At 44.7% G+C, this 15655-nt stretch overlaps 1 protein-coding gene across 1 annotated transcript in view; it reads right to left on the bottom strand.

Moving 5' to 3' along the window:
* LOC137331864 (collagen alpha-6(VI) chain-like) overlaps positions 1-15655 on the bottom strand; it is a 186619-nt gene that overhangs the window by 60714 nt on the left and 110250 nt on the right. The window contains 3 exon segments of the mRNA XM_067995748.1: positions 8380-8442; positions 12711-12746; positions 14875-14928. Of these exon segments, the coding sequence (XP_067851849.1) occupies positions 8380-8442; positions 12711-12746; positions 14875-14928 (153 nt within the window).

The raw sequence follows: 15655 nt of genomic DNA, 5'->3' as shown, positions 1-15655 counted from the left end.
GTTGTGTGTGGGAGTCTCACTCGTTGTCTGTGGGAGCCTGACTCGTTGTCTGTGGGAGCCTCACTCGTTGTCTGTGGGAGTCTCATTCGTGTGTGGGAGCCTCACTTGTTGTCTGTGGGAGCCTCACTCGTTGTCTGTGGGAGCCTCACTCGTTGTCTGTGGGAGCCTCGCTCGTTGTCTGTGGGAGTCTCGCTCGTTGTCTGTGGGAGCCTCGCTCGTTGTCTGTGGGAGCCTCGCTCGTTGTCTGTGGGAGCCTCACTCGTTGTCTGTGGGAGCCTCACTCGTTATCTGTGGGAGCCTCACTTGTTGTCTGTGGGAGCCTTACTCGTGTGTGGGAGCCTCACTCGTTGTCTGTGGGAGTGTCACTCGTTGTGTGTGGGAGCCTCACTCGTTGTGTGTGGGAGCCTCACTCGTGTGTGGGAGTCTCACTCGTTGTCTGTGGGAGCCTCACTCGTTATCTGTGGGAGCCTCACTCATTGTGTGTGGGAGCCTCACTCGTTGTGTGTGGGAGCCTCACTCGTTGTCTCTGGGAGCCTCACTCGTTGTCTGTGGGAGTCTCACTCATTGTCTGTGGGAGTCTCACTCATTGTCTGTGGGAGCCTCACTCGTCGTCTGTGGGAGCCTCACTCGTCGTCTGTGGGAGCCTCACTCGTTGTGTGTGGGAGCCTCACTCGTTGTGTGTGGGAGCCTCACTCGTTGTGTGTGGGAGCCACACTCGTTGTGTGTGGGAGTCTCACTCGTTGTCTGTTGGAGCCTCACTCGTTGTGTGTGGGAGTCTCACTCGTTGTCTGTGGGAGCCTCACTCGTTGTGTGTGGGAGTCTCACTCGTTGTCTGTGGGAGTCTCACTCGTTGTCTGTTGGAGCCTCACTCGTTGTGTGTGGGAGTCTCACTCGTTGTCTGTGGGAGCCTCACTCGTTGTGTGTGGGAGTCTCACTCGTTGTCTGTGGGAGCCTCACTCGTTGTGTGTGGGAGCCTCACTCGTTGTGTGTGGGAGCCTCACTCGTTGTGTGTGGGAGCCTCACTCGTCGTGTGTGGGAGCCTCACTCGTCATCTGTGGGAGTCTCATTCGTCGTCTGTGGGAGCCTCACTCGTGTGTGGGAGCCTCACTCGTTGTGTGTGGGAGTCTCACTCGTTGTGTGTGGGAGCCTCACTCGTTGTGTGTGGGAGCCTCACTCGTTGTCTGTGGGAGTCTCACTCGTTGTGTGTGGGAGTCTCACTCGTTGTCTGTGGGAGCCTCACTCGTTGTGTGTGGGAGCCTCACTCGTTGTGTGTGGGAGCCTCACTCGTTGTGTGTGGGAGTCTCACTCGTTGTGTGTGGGAGCCTCACTCGTTGTCTGTGGGAGCCTCACTCGTTGTGTGTGGGAGCCTCACTCGTTGTGTGTGGGAGCCTCACTCGTTGTGTGTGGGAGTCTCACTCGTTGTCTGTGGGAGTCTCACTCGTTGTCTGTTGGAGTCTCACTCGTTGTGTGTGGGAGTCTCACTCGTTGTCTGTGGGAGCCTCACTCGTTGTGTGTGGGAGTCTCACTCGTTGTCTGTGGGAGTCTCACTCGTTGTCTGTGGGAGCCTCACTCGTTGTGTGTGGGAGCCTCACTCGTTGTGTGTGGGAGCCTCACTCGTTGTGTGTGGGAGTGTCACTCGTTGTCTGTGGGAGTCTCACTCGTTGTGTGTGGGAGCCTCACCCGTTGTGTGTGGGAGCCTCACTCGTTGTGTGTGGGAGTCTCACTCGTTGTGTGTGGGAGCCTCACCCGTTGTGTGTGGGAGCCTCACTCGTTGTGTGTGGGAGCCTCACTCGTTGTGTGTGGGAGTCTCACTCGTTGTCTGTGGGAGTCTCACTCGTTGTGTGTGGGAGTCTCACTCGTTGTGTGTGGGAGTCTCACTCGTTGTCTGTGGGAGTCTCCCTCGTTGTGTGTGGGAGTCTCACTCGTTGTGTGTGGGAGTCTCACTCGTTGTGTGTGGGAGTCTCACTCGTTGTCTGTGGGAGTCTCACTCGTTGTGTGTGGGAGTCTCACTCGTTGTGTGTGGGAGTCTCACTCGTTGTGTGTGGGAGTCTCACTCGTTGTCTGTGGGAGTCTCACTCGTTGTGTGTGGGAGTCTCACTCGTTGTGTGTGGGAGTCTCACTCGTTGTGTGTGGGAGTCTCACTCGTTGGGAGTCTCACTCGTGTGTGGGAGTCTCACTCGTTGTGTGTGGGAGTCTCACTCGTTGTGTGTGGGAGTCTCACTCGTTGTGTGTGGGAACCTCACTCGCTGTCTGTGGGAACCTCACTCACCGTCTGTGGGTACCTCACTCGCCATCTGTGGGTACCTCACTCGCCGTCTGTGGGAACCTCACTCGCCGTCTGTGGGTACCTCACTCGCCGTCTGTGGGTACCTCACTCGCCGTCTGTGGGAGCCTCACTCGCTGTCTGTGGGTACCTCACTCGCTGTCTGTGGGAACCTCACTCGCTGTCTGTGGGAGCCTCACTCGCTGTCTGTGGGAGCCTCACTCGCTGTCTGTGGGAACCTCACTCGCTCTCTGTGGGTACCTCACTTGCTCTCTGTGGGAACCTCACTCGCTGTCTGTGGGAACCTCACTCGCTGTCTGTGGGAGCCTCACTCGCCCTCTGTGGGTACCTCACTCGCCGTCTGTGGGAACCTCACTCGCTGTCTGTGGGAACCTCACTCGCTCTCTGTGGGAGCCTCACTCGCTGTCTGTGGGAACCTCACTCGCTGTCTGTGGGAACCTCACTCGCTGTCTGTGGGTACCTCACTCGCTGTCTGTGGGAGCCTCACTCGCTGTCTGTGGGAACCTCACTCGCTGTCTGTGGGAGCCTCACTCGCTGTCTGTGGGAACCTCACTCGCTGTCTGTGGGAACGTCACTCGCTCTCTGTGGGAACCTCACTCGCTGTCTGTGGGTACGTCACTCGCTGCCTGTGGGAACCTCACTCGCTGTCTGTGGGTACCTCACTCGCTGTCTGTGGGTACGTCACTCGCTGTCTGTGGGTACCTCACTCGCTGTCTGTGGGTACCTCACTCGCCTTCTGTGGGAGCCTCACTCGCCCTCTGTGGGAGCCTCACTCGCTGTCTGTGGAAGCCTCACTCGCCTTCTTTGGGAGCCTCACTCACCGTCTGTGGGAGCCTCACTCGCTGTCTGTGGGAGCCTCACTCGCCGTCTGTGGGTACCTCACTCGCCGTCTGTGGGAGCCTCACTCGCCCTCTGTGGGAGCCTCACTCGCCCTCTGTGGGAGCCTCACTCGCCCTCTTTGGGAGCCTCACTCGCCCTCTTTGGGAGCCTCACTCGCCCTCCGTGGGAGTCTCACTCGCCCTCTGTGGGAGTCTCACTCGCCCTCTGTGGGAGTCTCACTCGCCCTCTGTGGGAGTCTCACTCACCCTCCTTCCACTACTTCACACTATTCTCCAAGGGAAGGATGTGAAGATACAAAATCACCAACAGTGCCATGGGAATCTAATATATAAATAAAACTAGTACAGATAGCACATTTCACAGCTCATTATACAACACGTCAAATATCACATTCCTGTGATAATTGATTGGCTGAAATTTCATGTTCAGAAAATAACCTGGTAACTGTTAAACCACAATTTAACACTTACCAGAAGTTACAACAAACAAACAGACCATTTGACTCAACCAGCCCCTCCACGCGAGCAAATAGTCCCAATCACATTTACCCACCCTGTTCCCAGATCCCTTCATCCACTGATCTAATCTTCAATGTTGACAAAGTTTCTGCCTCAACCACTAACCCTGGAAGTCAATTCCACAGCCTCACAACTCTCCGTGTGAAGATGTTTCTCTTGCCCTCTGTTCTCAATCTCTTTACATTTAATCTTGTATCAATGGTCCCTCGTTCTAGACCCCTCGACTACTGAACACAGTCTGCTTCTATCTACCCTGCCTTGCCCTTTCATAATTCTAAACAGTTCCACCATGTCAAAATTGTTCCAACAAAAAAAACAATTTTTCAAGTCTTTTGGATTTCATTCAACAAGCAGAAAGGAGAATGAACACCACCAATCATGAGTCAAAAATAAACGGTTGGCAAGAGCTACCAATAAAAGAAAGGAAAAGCTGATTCTTATATGCAACTTGAAGCCAAAATGAATGGGGAGCAGCTTGCCATGACTGACTGACTGACATGGACAGTAGCTATTCAGAAGGAACTAAGGCATTGTTCCAAAAGTTTTCCAGAAGTTGGCTTTTAGTGTCATTTTGTACAATTCTTTCAGCTGAAATTTTCCAGATGAAAGTAACATTTATAACATGAGGTATGCTTAAAGATTAATTGGTTCTGCATACAGTCTTATTCTCATTCACAAAGTTGCACATATGGTGTTGTAAATCTCTGGACTATGTTTTCTTGGAGAGGCCTACTCCTGTATTGCAAGCCTGATAATCAACCTGGATTACTTGGCTGGACCATGAATTATTGAATGAGCTTTGCTGTTTTTTTCTGCAAATGCCTTGGTTTCTCCTATTTGGCTAAGGTCCATGTCAATCATGGCAAGCCCCACCCCTATTCATTTTGACTTCAGAGTGTAGTTAAGAATCCTTTCGTTTGGAGTCAAATGGACATTCACAGACTTTTGCCTGTACTTGCTATTTATAAGCCCTGCCCTTTCAGTTCAGTGATGTTAATATGAACTTAGAATCTTTGGATCTTATCTGAGGTAAATGCCAGAAATTTGTATGTCTGACAGTGAGTTCACTATTCAGTCTTTGTAAGCCCCACCTCTCACCGTTAGCTCTACATTCAAAGTGGTAGAGAATTAGTGACTGAACAAAGATGGGAATCCATTTTTGGGGCTTGAAGGCGAAAAATGAAAGCAGAGTAAAGCATAACATTTTGATGAGGTAACGTTTGACAGGAATGTAGATACTAGGGGTTATTTATTTATGCAATGTATATTTTTTATGCAGCTATATGCTTATTTGCTGTCCCACTACACTCCCCAGTCAAACTCCTCCAGATAAAGTGTGCACAACTTGGTAATGAGCTAATTTTCCTGAAAAAGAACAACTCACGTCATTGCATTCAAGAATCATTAAAACAATGTCAGATTTCAAAGTGCCCTTTGCATTTGACAGCAACTGTTTTTCATATAATATAATTATTTATGTAGCTGCAGAATTAATTCATTTATCTGGGTACAAAGGGTAAGAAAAACATTTTCCAGGAATCAATTAAAAAAACATTTACTTCACTGCCTCTGGGAAGATCTTTTACAAACTGAAGAGGTAGAAAATGTCTGGATCAATCGTAAGGAAAGTGGGTGGAAAAACTAACAATGAGAAGTTGCTAAGGACACGTGAAAATAATGAATGAAGCATGATCTGTTGATAAATGTACCAAAGAAAGAAGGACGGAGGAGAAGGAGAACCAATCAAATTACGCCAAATATATTTTTTAGCTGCCATCTTGGTTCCACGTTATGGTAAATTTCAAAAAAGACAATGGCCCAGAATTTGCTGTCAAAATAACGGTGAGGCTATAGGTGCTGACCGTTATTTATGCGCAAATCGCACAGCAACTTCAGGCGGGGGCAGATGCGCAGTCAAACGTGGAAATCCAAAAGTTGCTGTCTGAGATGCGCCACTCCGCTGTTAGCTTGATGAGAATGGGATCTCACAGTCCGCCTCACCACTGAAATACATTGAATGGCGTGAAGTTGCTGGATTTGCGCGGTAGACACGAACTAATCGCGCCACAGAAAGTTAAGTCAAGTCATTTCAAGTCTAAGTACCCTTTTAATAAGTTATAAGTGTTAATTACTGCCAGTCAATCTCTCTGACACTGAAAATTAACTATTACAAGTGTGGAATCTCATTCCTTCAGGTATTAATTGTTGGAGATTTTTTTTAAAATTGAAAATTACATTTTGTTTTACTTTTCCTTTCTGTCTCTTTTTTCTCTCTCTCTCTTAGTCCAATCTTTCCTTCCCTCTCTTTATTTCCCTTTCTGTACCTGATTTGACATTGAGCCGGAAATTGTTTTAAAAAGAACAGGGAGCTCGACAGCGCTCACTGTTGTTACTGGCCAAATGAAAGAGCAAGGGCCAACGCAGAAATCTGGAACGTGCAGTTCCTGGTTTGCCAGAGACCTGACAGATTCGCTTTAAAGGGATATCTCTGGCTGGAATCAGTGGAATCAATGGACCGGCGTCAACTTACTCTTCTGCCCAGCTGGAAACTAATTAATATCGCCACAAAACAGGTACACTTAGAGGAAGATAGAGTAAGTTGCAGCATTCTTTCAAAACTATCATCATCAAAGTAGAGGGGCCCTTCTTTCAACACTGCTGCTAGACATTAGGGATGCTCTTAAGTGAATGTTACTCCTGGATGTATTGGGAAGAGAATCATCCTGGGATCCTCATCCTGATAGCTAAGTTTTAACAGTACGTTAAGTCTTAATGACTGCCAAACAACTAAAAATTAACTTTTAAAAATGTGGAGTCTCATATTACTCCTTATTTTAATAGTTTTTGTTTTTTTTTACTTTTTCCTTCTGTCTTTTATTTAATTCAATTATTTCTTACCCTTTTTTTGCTGTCTATAACTGTTTTTACAAATTATTTTATTGTTGTAACTTTCACTTCCTGGTTTTTTAACGTTGCACCTTGTACTTCAAGATTTTGACTCTACGCAGCGTTTCAAGAATGCTGCAATCTGATTGGTCGAGGGGAGTGATCGCTCCTCTCACTTCTCCCATGGGTCCTAGCTTCTCTGGAGCTAACACTGGGCCCTTCCCCGCTTCCTATAAGAGGAAGTGCACCCAGTAAAGACCGCGGTAAGTTAATGAGTTACTATAAATCAATGGAGCGGCGAGAGCCATTCGTTCATCACTCGGAACAATTTACGGGCCATTGAATTCACCAACTCTAATTTACACTTCCTTCTCAGTACTTGCACTGTTCATTTCACAATCCTTCAATCTGATTAAGGGGATACACAGTTTGTTTGCCCTGTTCACGCAGGTCCCAGATGCCCTGTAGAGGGCACCACGCTATGTCCATCTCGCACTTCCAGCAACTTGCGGTGCAAAATATCATGGAGATTAAACAGGCAAGGGTAAGTCCAACTCTGGGCGGGTGCCATTCGTTGCCTGGTTACAGCAAATTCTGGGCCAATGAATAGATGTTAAATTATAACACTAACGAAAATTAGTTATAGTTTAACTGCAAAGTGAAATCAGGATAGTGGGCGGGCCTTGATGATGTGACCCATACTGGAGTAGAGGGTGTATGATATTTGGTGAAAATGTTTTTTTTAAATAAAGCTGAGATGTAGAAATGTTTCAAAATGTTGTTGAAACTGCAAAACTACACTTTAGACCCTATTTTGACTGTAGCCAGTGGGGAAAGCAACAAGCTCACTGATGTGAGCCGTAGGCCATTTTAATTTCCAGGCCTCATTTAAATATACCAGGCCCAATTTGCACCAGAGCCTGGCATCAATGACTTCAGGCTGGCAGGCAGGAGTTGGGCAAGTGACATCAGGTAGTGTGGGAACGGTCCCCAGCAGTCAGGTAAGTGGTGGTGCGGTTGGGTGAGGAAAGCCCAGGGCCCGAGGTTTCCTTTTGGGGCCTGGAAGAGCATTCTCACTCCCACAAGGAAACCTTCTCAATATTACTTACATTTTTGGCTCTCTTCTAGAAAATTGAGAACAGGAGAATTGTCAGACTCATCCGGCAGTTATGTCAATTTGATAGCAGCGCACACACAGACAGCCACACACACACACATATACACATATACACACAGACAGACAGCCACACACACACACATATAAACATATACACATACACACAGACAGCCACACACACACACATATACACATATACACACATACAGACAGCCACACACACACACATATAAACATATACACACACACACACAGACAGCCACACACACACACACATATACACACATACAGACAGCCACACACACACACATATACACACACACACAGACAGCCACACATATACACATATACACACACACACAGACAGCCACACACACACACATATACACATATACACACATACAGACAGCCACACACACACACATATACACACATACAGACAGCCACACACACACACATATACACATATACACACATACAGACAGCCACACACACACACATATACACATATACACACACACAGAGACAGCCACACACACACACACACACACACACACACACACACTTACCTAAGAAATAAAACAGTAGAAATCCTATGGAAGTTTGGTGTGTTTTTCAAATCTTGGTGTTATTTTTACCTGGAGTTAAATCTTTGAAACTATAATAAAACCACAGAATGCAATGAAACAGGTGAATTTCTACAGTCAATAAACACTGATCATTACTGTAACCACCTGTGGGCCTTGGATTCCTGGATCCCCTTTACGACCTTGCTTCCCGGTATTTCCATTTTGTCCCTTTGCAAAAAAGAGGTCAGTATTAATGTGATTTTTGATGAGTGATTTGAGTTCATCTCTCTATGGAAAAATACACGACACTGTAGGAAAAATGTTAAACTGGAATTTGCACTGCCTTACGATGTCACAACAGTTAAACCGCACTACGACTGGACGGGAAACAAAGGGAAATTTGTAATTACTAACTATCTTGAACCCGATGCGAGTGTGGGGTTAAAATGGCGACCAGAAGCTACACACTGCGAACCCACTGGTTTCACATCTCCCGCTCTGGTGCCCGCATGACCCAGGTTAAAATCAGGGCTCTAGACTGGGGCGTAGGCAAACCATAACTGTGTTAGTTCATAACAACATAATTAATCTTATTATTAATAAAACTGTACACAGTTAAGACACCTTCTTTAGGGAGGCAATAAGGAGCAAGAGGATATATTTAAGCTGGCACGAGGCAAAGAATTAAAGCAACACACCATGCTTTCTCACTCATTATTAACATTACACCCTGGGTCTTAATGTTTAATTTCGGACATAGAAAAACATAGAAAAACAAAGATTCCAATGTTTAATTGAGGTGAGCATCACTGCTTCTATCTCTTGGGGGAGTTACAGCATCTTGTCCCCAATATGGGATACAAGAATGAAAAGGAAAAAGAAACAACTTGCCTTTATCCTGACCTAATCCATGAAATCTGTCTCCTGTTCACCTCTTGTGTGACCTACCTGCTTGTCCCTATCCAACTCACTGGGGTAAATTTTCATGTCCGCCTGGGCAGTAATCTAACGGAACGGATCGCGCACCCCTTATGGAACCCGTCCGGTTTTCATTCTATTGATTTCAAAGGAACAAAAATCGGGCGTGTTCTATACTGTGTGGTCGATGCACTTGGCCAGATTACTAACTGTGCGGTGAGGACAATTTAGCCCACTCTGTCTCAAATGACTGCTGCCTCTCGCTCTCTCTTCTCACAATGAAAACTAGGAATGCCACTAGATGACAGCTAGGTGGAAACAGATCATTTCACATCACAGGGAACGCCTGGACACCCCCATCTGTCAGTAGCGTTCTCTGACTCATGACAATATGGTGAAGAACAGACACTGCATCTGTAGAATAAAATGAGGTCAGTACTTTGGCTTATGCAGCAGTCACTGGATGGAGTGACCTCAAGGATAGAGAAAGATATACAACAATTACTGGTTGTTCTTACAGGCCTCCTGAATAGAAGGATAGAAGAGCAAGGAGGCCTGAAAAGAGCAAGGGGAGAGGTTAGGAGAAATTTCTTTATACAGAGTGTCACTGGAGCATGGGCAGGAAGTAGTTGAGGCAGAGATAGTTTACAGGGTCAGAGGCCAATGTTGTTACATGGGAATGCACAAAAGGTTTTTAAATTGTGCAAGGAATCAGGTAGGAAAGAGGTCTTAGTAAGATAAGCAAATACAGGTAAAAAGGTAAGGCAAGAAGTCAAGCAAAACACTGGGGGTAATTTTAACTTTGGGCGATGGTGTGAAATGGGCGATATCAAATTGGTCGCCCGTTATACACCAGGCCCAATTTTCCTTCTTTTGACTTTACTGGACAGGAAATTCAGGTGTGTCTTATAATGGGCGGCCAATTCGATATCGCCCAATTTATACTATTGTCCAAAGTTAAAATGACCCCCAGTGAGTGTAAGTGTGTAGTTGCACTGTCATATACAAGATAACTTCAAATACGCACTGATGCAAAAAATGCCAGTATAGCTTAGGAATCAAATCAGGATCACACTGCCAAGTTATACAGGGTCCTTCTGCATCAATGCACGCGCAAAATTATTCAAGTGCACTGAAGCCAAGCAGTTTGAGACCCCATAACGAGGGGTGTTTGGTACTTTCAAACCTACCCAGGAAGGCAACACCAATCTGACTCTCTGTTTTGTTTCCCAACATTTATATACCATCTCACAGAATCACAGAATCTTACAGCACAGAAGGAGGCCATTCAGCCCATCGTACTTGTGCCAGCTCTTTGAAAGAGCTATCCAATTAGTCCCATTCTCCAGGCCCTTTCTCCATAGCCCTGCAAATGTTTAATTTTCAAGTATTTATTCAATTCCTTTTTGAATCTGCTTCGACCACCCTTTCAGGCAGAGAATTCGAGATCATAACAGCTCGCTGAATAAATACATTTCTCCTCATCTCCCCTCTGATTCTTTTGCCAATTATCTTAAATCTGTGTCCTCTGGTTATCGACCCTCCCACCAATGGAAACAGTTTCTCCTTATTTACTCTATCAAAGCTCTTCATAATTTTGACCATCACCATTAAATCTCCCCTTAACCTTCTCTGCTCTAAGAACAACCCCAGCTTCTCTAGTCTCTCCACATAACAAGTCCCTCATCCTTGCTATCATCTAGTAAACCTCCTCTGCACCCTCTCCAAAATCTTGACATCCTTCCTAACGTGTGATGCCCAAAATTAGACACGATATTCCAGCTGAGGCCTAACTATCTGATGCCTCTGCTCTCCTTCACGCCTATTGGAGGCTGTTTCAGAAAACACAGATAGGGTCATCTGTGCAGGTAGTGGTAGTCATGGATCACTGGCTCATGCAACTGTGAACTCTGACTCCAAAATCATTTTAGAAGATGAATAGGTTAGGCCTATTCCGAGGTTTCGAATTTGGCCTTTTCAAATCCATTTAGATTCAGGCAACACATGTTGGAGGTTTTAAAAGCACAACATAAAGAATAGTCAGCATGGATTTCAAAAGGGAAAGTCATGCCTGACCAACTTTATTGAATTCTTTGAAGAAGTAACAGAAAGAGTAGACAAGGGTAATGTAGTAGATGTAATACATTTGGATTTTCAAAAGACCTTCGATAAGGTACCGCATTGTAGACTCGTGACTAAGGTCAGAGCATGTGGAGTCAGGGGACAGGTAGCAGAATGGATAGCAAGCTGGCTACAAAACAGAAAACAGAAAGTAGGATTTAAGGGTAGCTACTCAGACTGACAAAAGGTGGGAAGTGGTGTTCCACAGGGATCGGTGTTGGGACCACTATTGTTCACGATTTATATTAAGGATTTGGATTTGGGAATCGGAAGTACAATTTCAAAATTTGCGGACGACACCAAATTGGGACGTGTAGTTAATACAAAGGAAGAATGTGTCAAAATGCAAGAGGACATTAATAAACTTGCAGAATGGGTGTGTAATTGGCAAATGGATTTCAATATTGATAAGTGTGTGGTGGTGCATTTTGGTAGGAAGAATAAGGAGGCCACATACTGCTTGGATAATAAGAGTCTAAACGGGATAGAGGAGCAAAGGGATCTAGGCGTACAGATACACAAATCACTAAAAGGAGCGACGCAGGTTAATAAGGCCATAAAAAAAGGCAAATCAAGCACTAAGGTTCATTTCTAGAGGGATAGAATAGAATAGCAAACAAGTTATATTAAACTTGTATACAGCCTTGGTTAGACCACACTTGGAGTATTCTGCACAGTTCTGGTCTCATATTATAGAAAGGATATAGAGGCATTGGAGAAAGTGCAAAAAAAGATTCACAAGGATGACACCAGAACTGAGAGGATATCCGTATCAGGAAAGGCTGAACAGGCTGGGGCTCTTTTCTCTGAAAAAGAGAAGACTGAGAGGTGATCTGATAGAGGTCTTTAAGATAATGATAGAGTTTGATAGGGTAGACGTAGAGAAAATGTTTCCACTTGTGGGGGAGTCCAAAACTAGAGATCATAAATATAAAATAGTTGCTAATAAATCCAATAGGGAATTCAGGAGAAACTTCTTTACCCAGAGATGGAAGAAGTAGTTGAGACAAACTGCGTAGATTCATTTAAGGGGAAGCTAGATAAGCACATGAGGGAGAAAGGAATAGAAGGATATCGTGATAAGATTAGATGAAGTAGGGAGGGAGGAGGCTTGTGTGGAGCATAAATGCTGGCATAGACCAGTTGGGCCGAATGGCCTGTTTCTATGCTGTAGTTTCGATGTAACTCGATGTAACATCAGGTTTTTAAAGCACAGGTAATACAGGTCTAATAAATCTAACACTGCACTATAGAAAGTTACTGAAGGAATCTTAGATGTAGGCCATCTAGCAAACTGAGTACTGAATTCAAATCTGGATTAGATTTACCAAGATGTTCAACATTAACCATTCCCGCCCATCATGGGTTTGCATTAGTTACAGGTCACGTGGTAAAAAACATACAAAATTTGTATGATACAATCTTAAAACATTTCATAATTATTAGAACAAATTCACCTTTAGGCCTGGCATTCCTCTTTGACCTTCTGGACCCTAAAGAAAATGAAAATATTATAGAGGTTATTTAACATGTGGTCACAAAATGCACTTTTGGTAGATTGTAGACTTTTGGAAGGGAAAATAGTCTGTATGACTTTATTCCCCCCAGCAGAATCACACAGGGAATTTCACAGAGGGAAAATTAAGACGTTCGAGCAAAATAATGGTAAAACAAGCATTGTACAGCCACCAACTAGTGATAATTCCTCAACTAAGCAGCACGTAGTAATAGGCCAAATGGACAATAAAAAGGTATATTTCTTCGAAAGCACCTCCCAAACTGGCAACCTCCACCACTAGAAGGATAGGGACAGCAGGCACATGGGAACACCATCACCTCCAAGTTCCCCTCCAAGTCACACACCATCCCAACTTGGAAATATATCGCCGTTCCTTCATCATCGCTGGGTCAAAATCCTGGAACTCCCTTCCTAACAGCACTGTGGGAGAACCGTCACCACACGGACTGCAGCGGTTCAAGAAGGCGGCTCACCACCACCTTCTCAAGGGCAATTAGGTGGGGGGGGGCAATAAATGCTGGACTTGCCAGTGACGCCCACATTCTCAGAATGAATATATAAAAAACACTACAAAAAAAAACAAGTTGCAGCATTTCAATGATTCACACTGGGCAAGTGCACCAGAAAAACATGTTAAACACAAGGGGGTAAATTTTCATTTTCTCCACCTGGCCATAATCTGGCAGAACAGATCCGCTCGTTATAGAACCCGCCTGATTTTCATTCCATTGAAATTAATAGAATGATTGATCTGCTCCACCACATTACTGTCTAGTCCGTGAAGACAAAAGTTCACCCCAAGCACTGCATCTGAACTGTGTTATGCTTGTGCTCAAACTGGCTGCTGCATTTGCCTACATAACAACAGTGATTCAAAAGTAATTGATTGGTTGTGAAGTGCTTTGGGACATCGAAAGGATAGGGTGAATAGGGAAAGATTATTTCCTCTGGTTGGGATGTCATCAGTTTAAAATCATTACTGAGAGAGTGAGGAGGGGCTTCTTCACACAGAGGGTTGTTCGACCCTGGACTACTTTGCTGTCGGGAGCAGTCGAGGCAGAGACCAATGAATCTTATAAGGGAAACAGGATAAATATTTGAAGCACAGGAAGATACAGGGTTATGGGCGGAGAGCAGGGCAGTGGGATTATTTACGGACTGCTCTAGAAAAGAACTGGCATAGACACAATAGGCTGAATGGCTTCCTTCTGTGTTGTTCTATAGTATAGATGTGTCTGCTACTGCTCATTGCTGAAATGTGTGTAGATGGGCTCCATGGCTATATAAAGTTTCAATTACCCTTTAATGGAGTGGTATACAGCACAGTGGCTGACTGCTGGGATGTCCCCTGTGGTGATCTGGAAGGTGCATGTGGCATAAAAGTTGAAGGAAGTGATGACCTTCTGCCACTGGTAATGTGATGCAAATGGCTGACTTCTTGGGACCAGGTGGCACACCTCAGTCATAGCCTCCTTGCTGAGTCTGGGTCTGAATGTCTTCATGCAGTCTTCCTCAGTCAGGGCAAGGCAGCACAATCCATTGTGGTAGACTTCTGGCTACAGTAGTACCTGCTGCAAGTCTTGAGTGGTCTATGTGTCCTGTGTACCCTGCCCGTTATCTCCTCCTTCTCCTCTTCCAGTGTTAGCAACCTAGCAATGGACACTGTAACTATGTTGTGGAGCACATCTGTGGTGATACTTTGAAATCTTTCTGTTCAATAATACCAGGTATAAATGCAAGTTAGAGATAAATGCAAGTTCTATCTTTCTTGATGCCAAGCATGATCTGGATTAAAATCGTTATGTTTCAATGATTCTCCTCAACTGTGTAATTATGTTCAGGTTCTTCTTGAATGGCCTTTAATGAGGTCATAACAAGTTAATTTTTGAATAAAATTAGAGAGGCACTAAACACAGACCAATAGTCCATCATTGGTTTCTGCCAAGCTCCCAACATTTTTACAATTGTCTACTTTTCAATAAAGTTACAGAAGATGGGAATTTTGGGCTCTGTGTTGTTAAATCACTAGCCTATGTCACACAAATTAATTATTTCAGGAATGCATGCAACATCATCTCATTAAGTGATAGAGTTATTCTTACATGGTTGCCTGATTCTCCATTATCTCCTCCAATGCCATCGTTTCCTATATCACCCTGTAAAAGAAAGTTTCAGTGTTAATCTAGCTACATTCTAAAAGCATTACTCCACCATAGTACTAAAGAATAGTACATATCCACTGGAATTCAAAGAAGTGTAATTGTAATATAAAATATTCTTCTTCATTTTTTAAATCACTTAAAGAAGCTTGGTAAAATTGAAACTTTCACTGAAACTGTCTCTGTATCCCTAAGAAATACAATTCCCCATTTGTTAATGCTGTGTTTGGTTGCTAGTGAGATAGTCCACAAATTACTTTGGAGTACTGCTGAACAATTCCTTCGGCCATTGAGCTTCCATTGAATAACACATTGTATAAGATACTAAGAACAAGCTAAAAGCTGGAAAAATTGCACAATTGTTGCGGATCAACATTTTTCTTTCATAGAGTCATAAAATTGTCAGCACAGAAGGATGCTACTTGACTTATTAAGACCGTGCTGGGCCCACATCAGGCTTACCTTCTCCAATCCCATTTCCCTGCTCTTTCCCCAATCCCATTTCCCCGTTCTTTCGCCGCACACTTTAATATTTTACTTCAAGTGTCTATCTAATTCCCTCCTAAATGTGCAAGAGAACTTTCTAGAACAGTGTGTTTCCATTCCAACCAGAAAGGAAACAGTGCTGGATCTAGTTCTGGGAAATAAAATGGGTCAGGTGGAGCATGTTTCAGTGGGGGAGCATTTGGGGAACAGTGATCATAATATCATTAGGTTTAGAATA

This window comes from Heptranchias perlo, chromosome 2 (assembly GCF_035084215.1).
Source record: "Heptranchias perlo isolate sHepPer1 chromosome 2, sHepPer1.hap1, whole genome shotgun sequence".
In the NCBI taxonomy this organism is placed as follows: Eukaryota; Metazoa; Chordata; class Chondrichthyes; order Hexanchiformes; family Hexanchidae; genus Heptranchias; species Heptranchias perlo.
The sequence above is the reverse complement of the archived record's forward strand: the minus strand, read 5'-3'. Positions and strand labels throughout refer to the sequence as shown.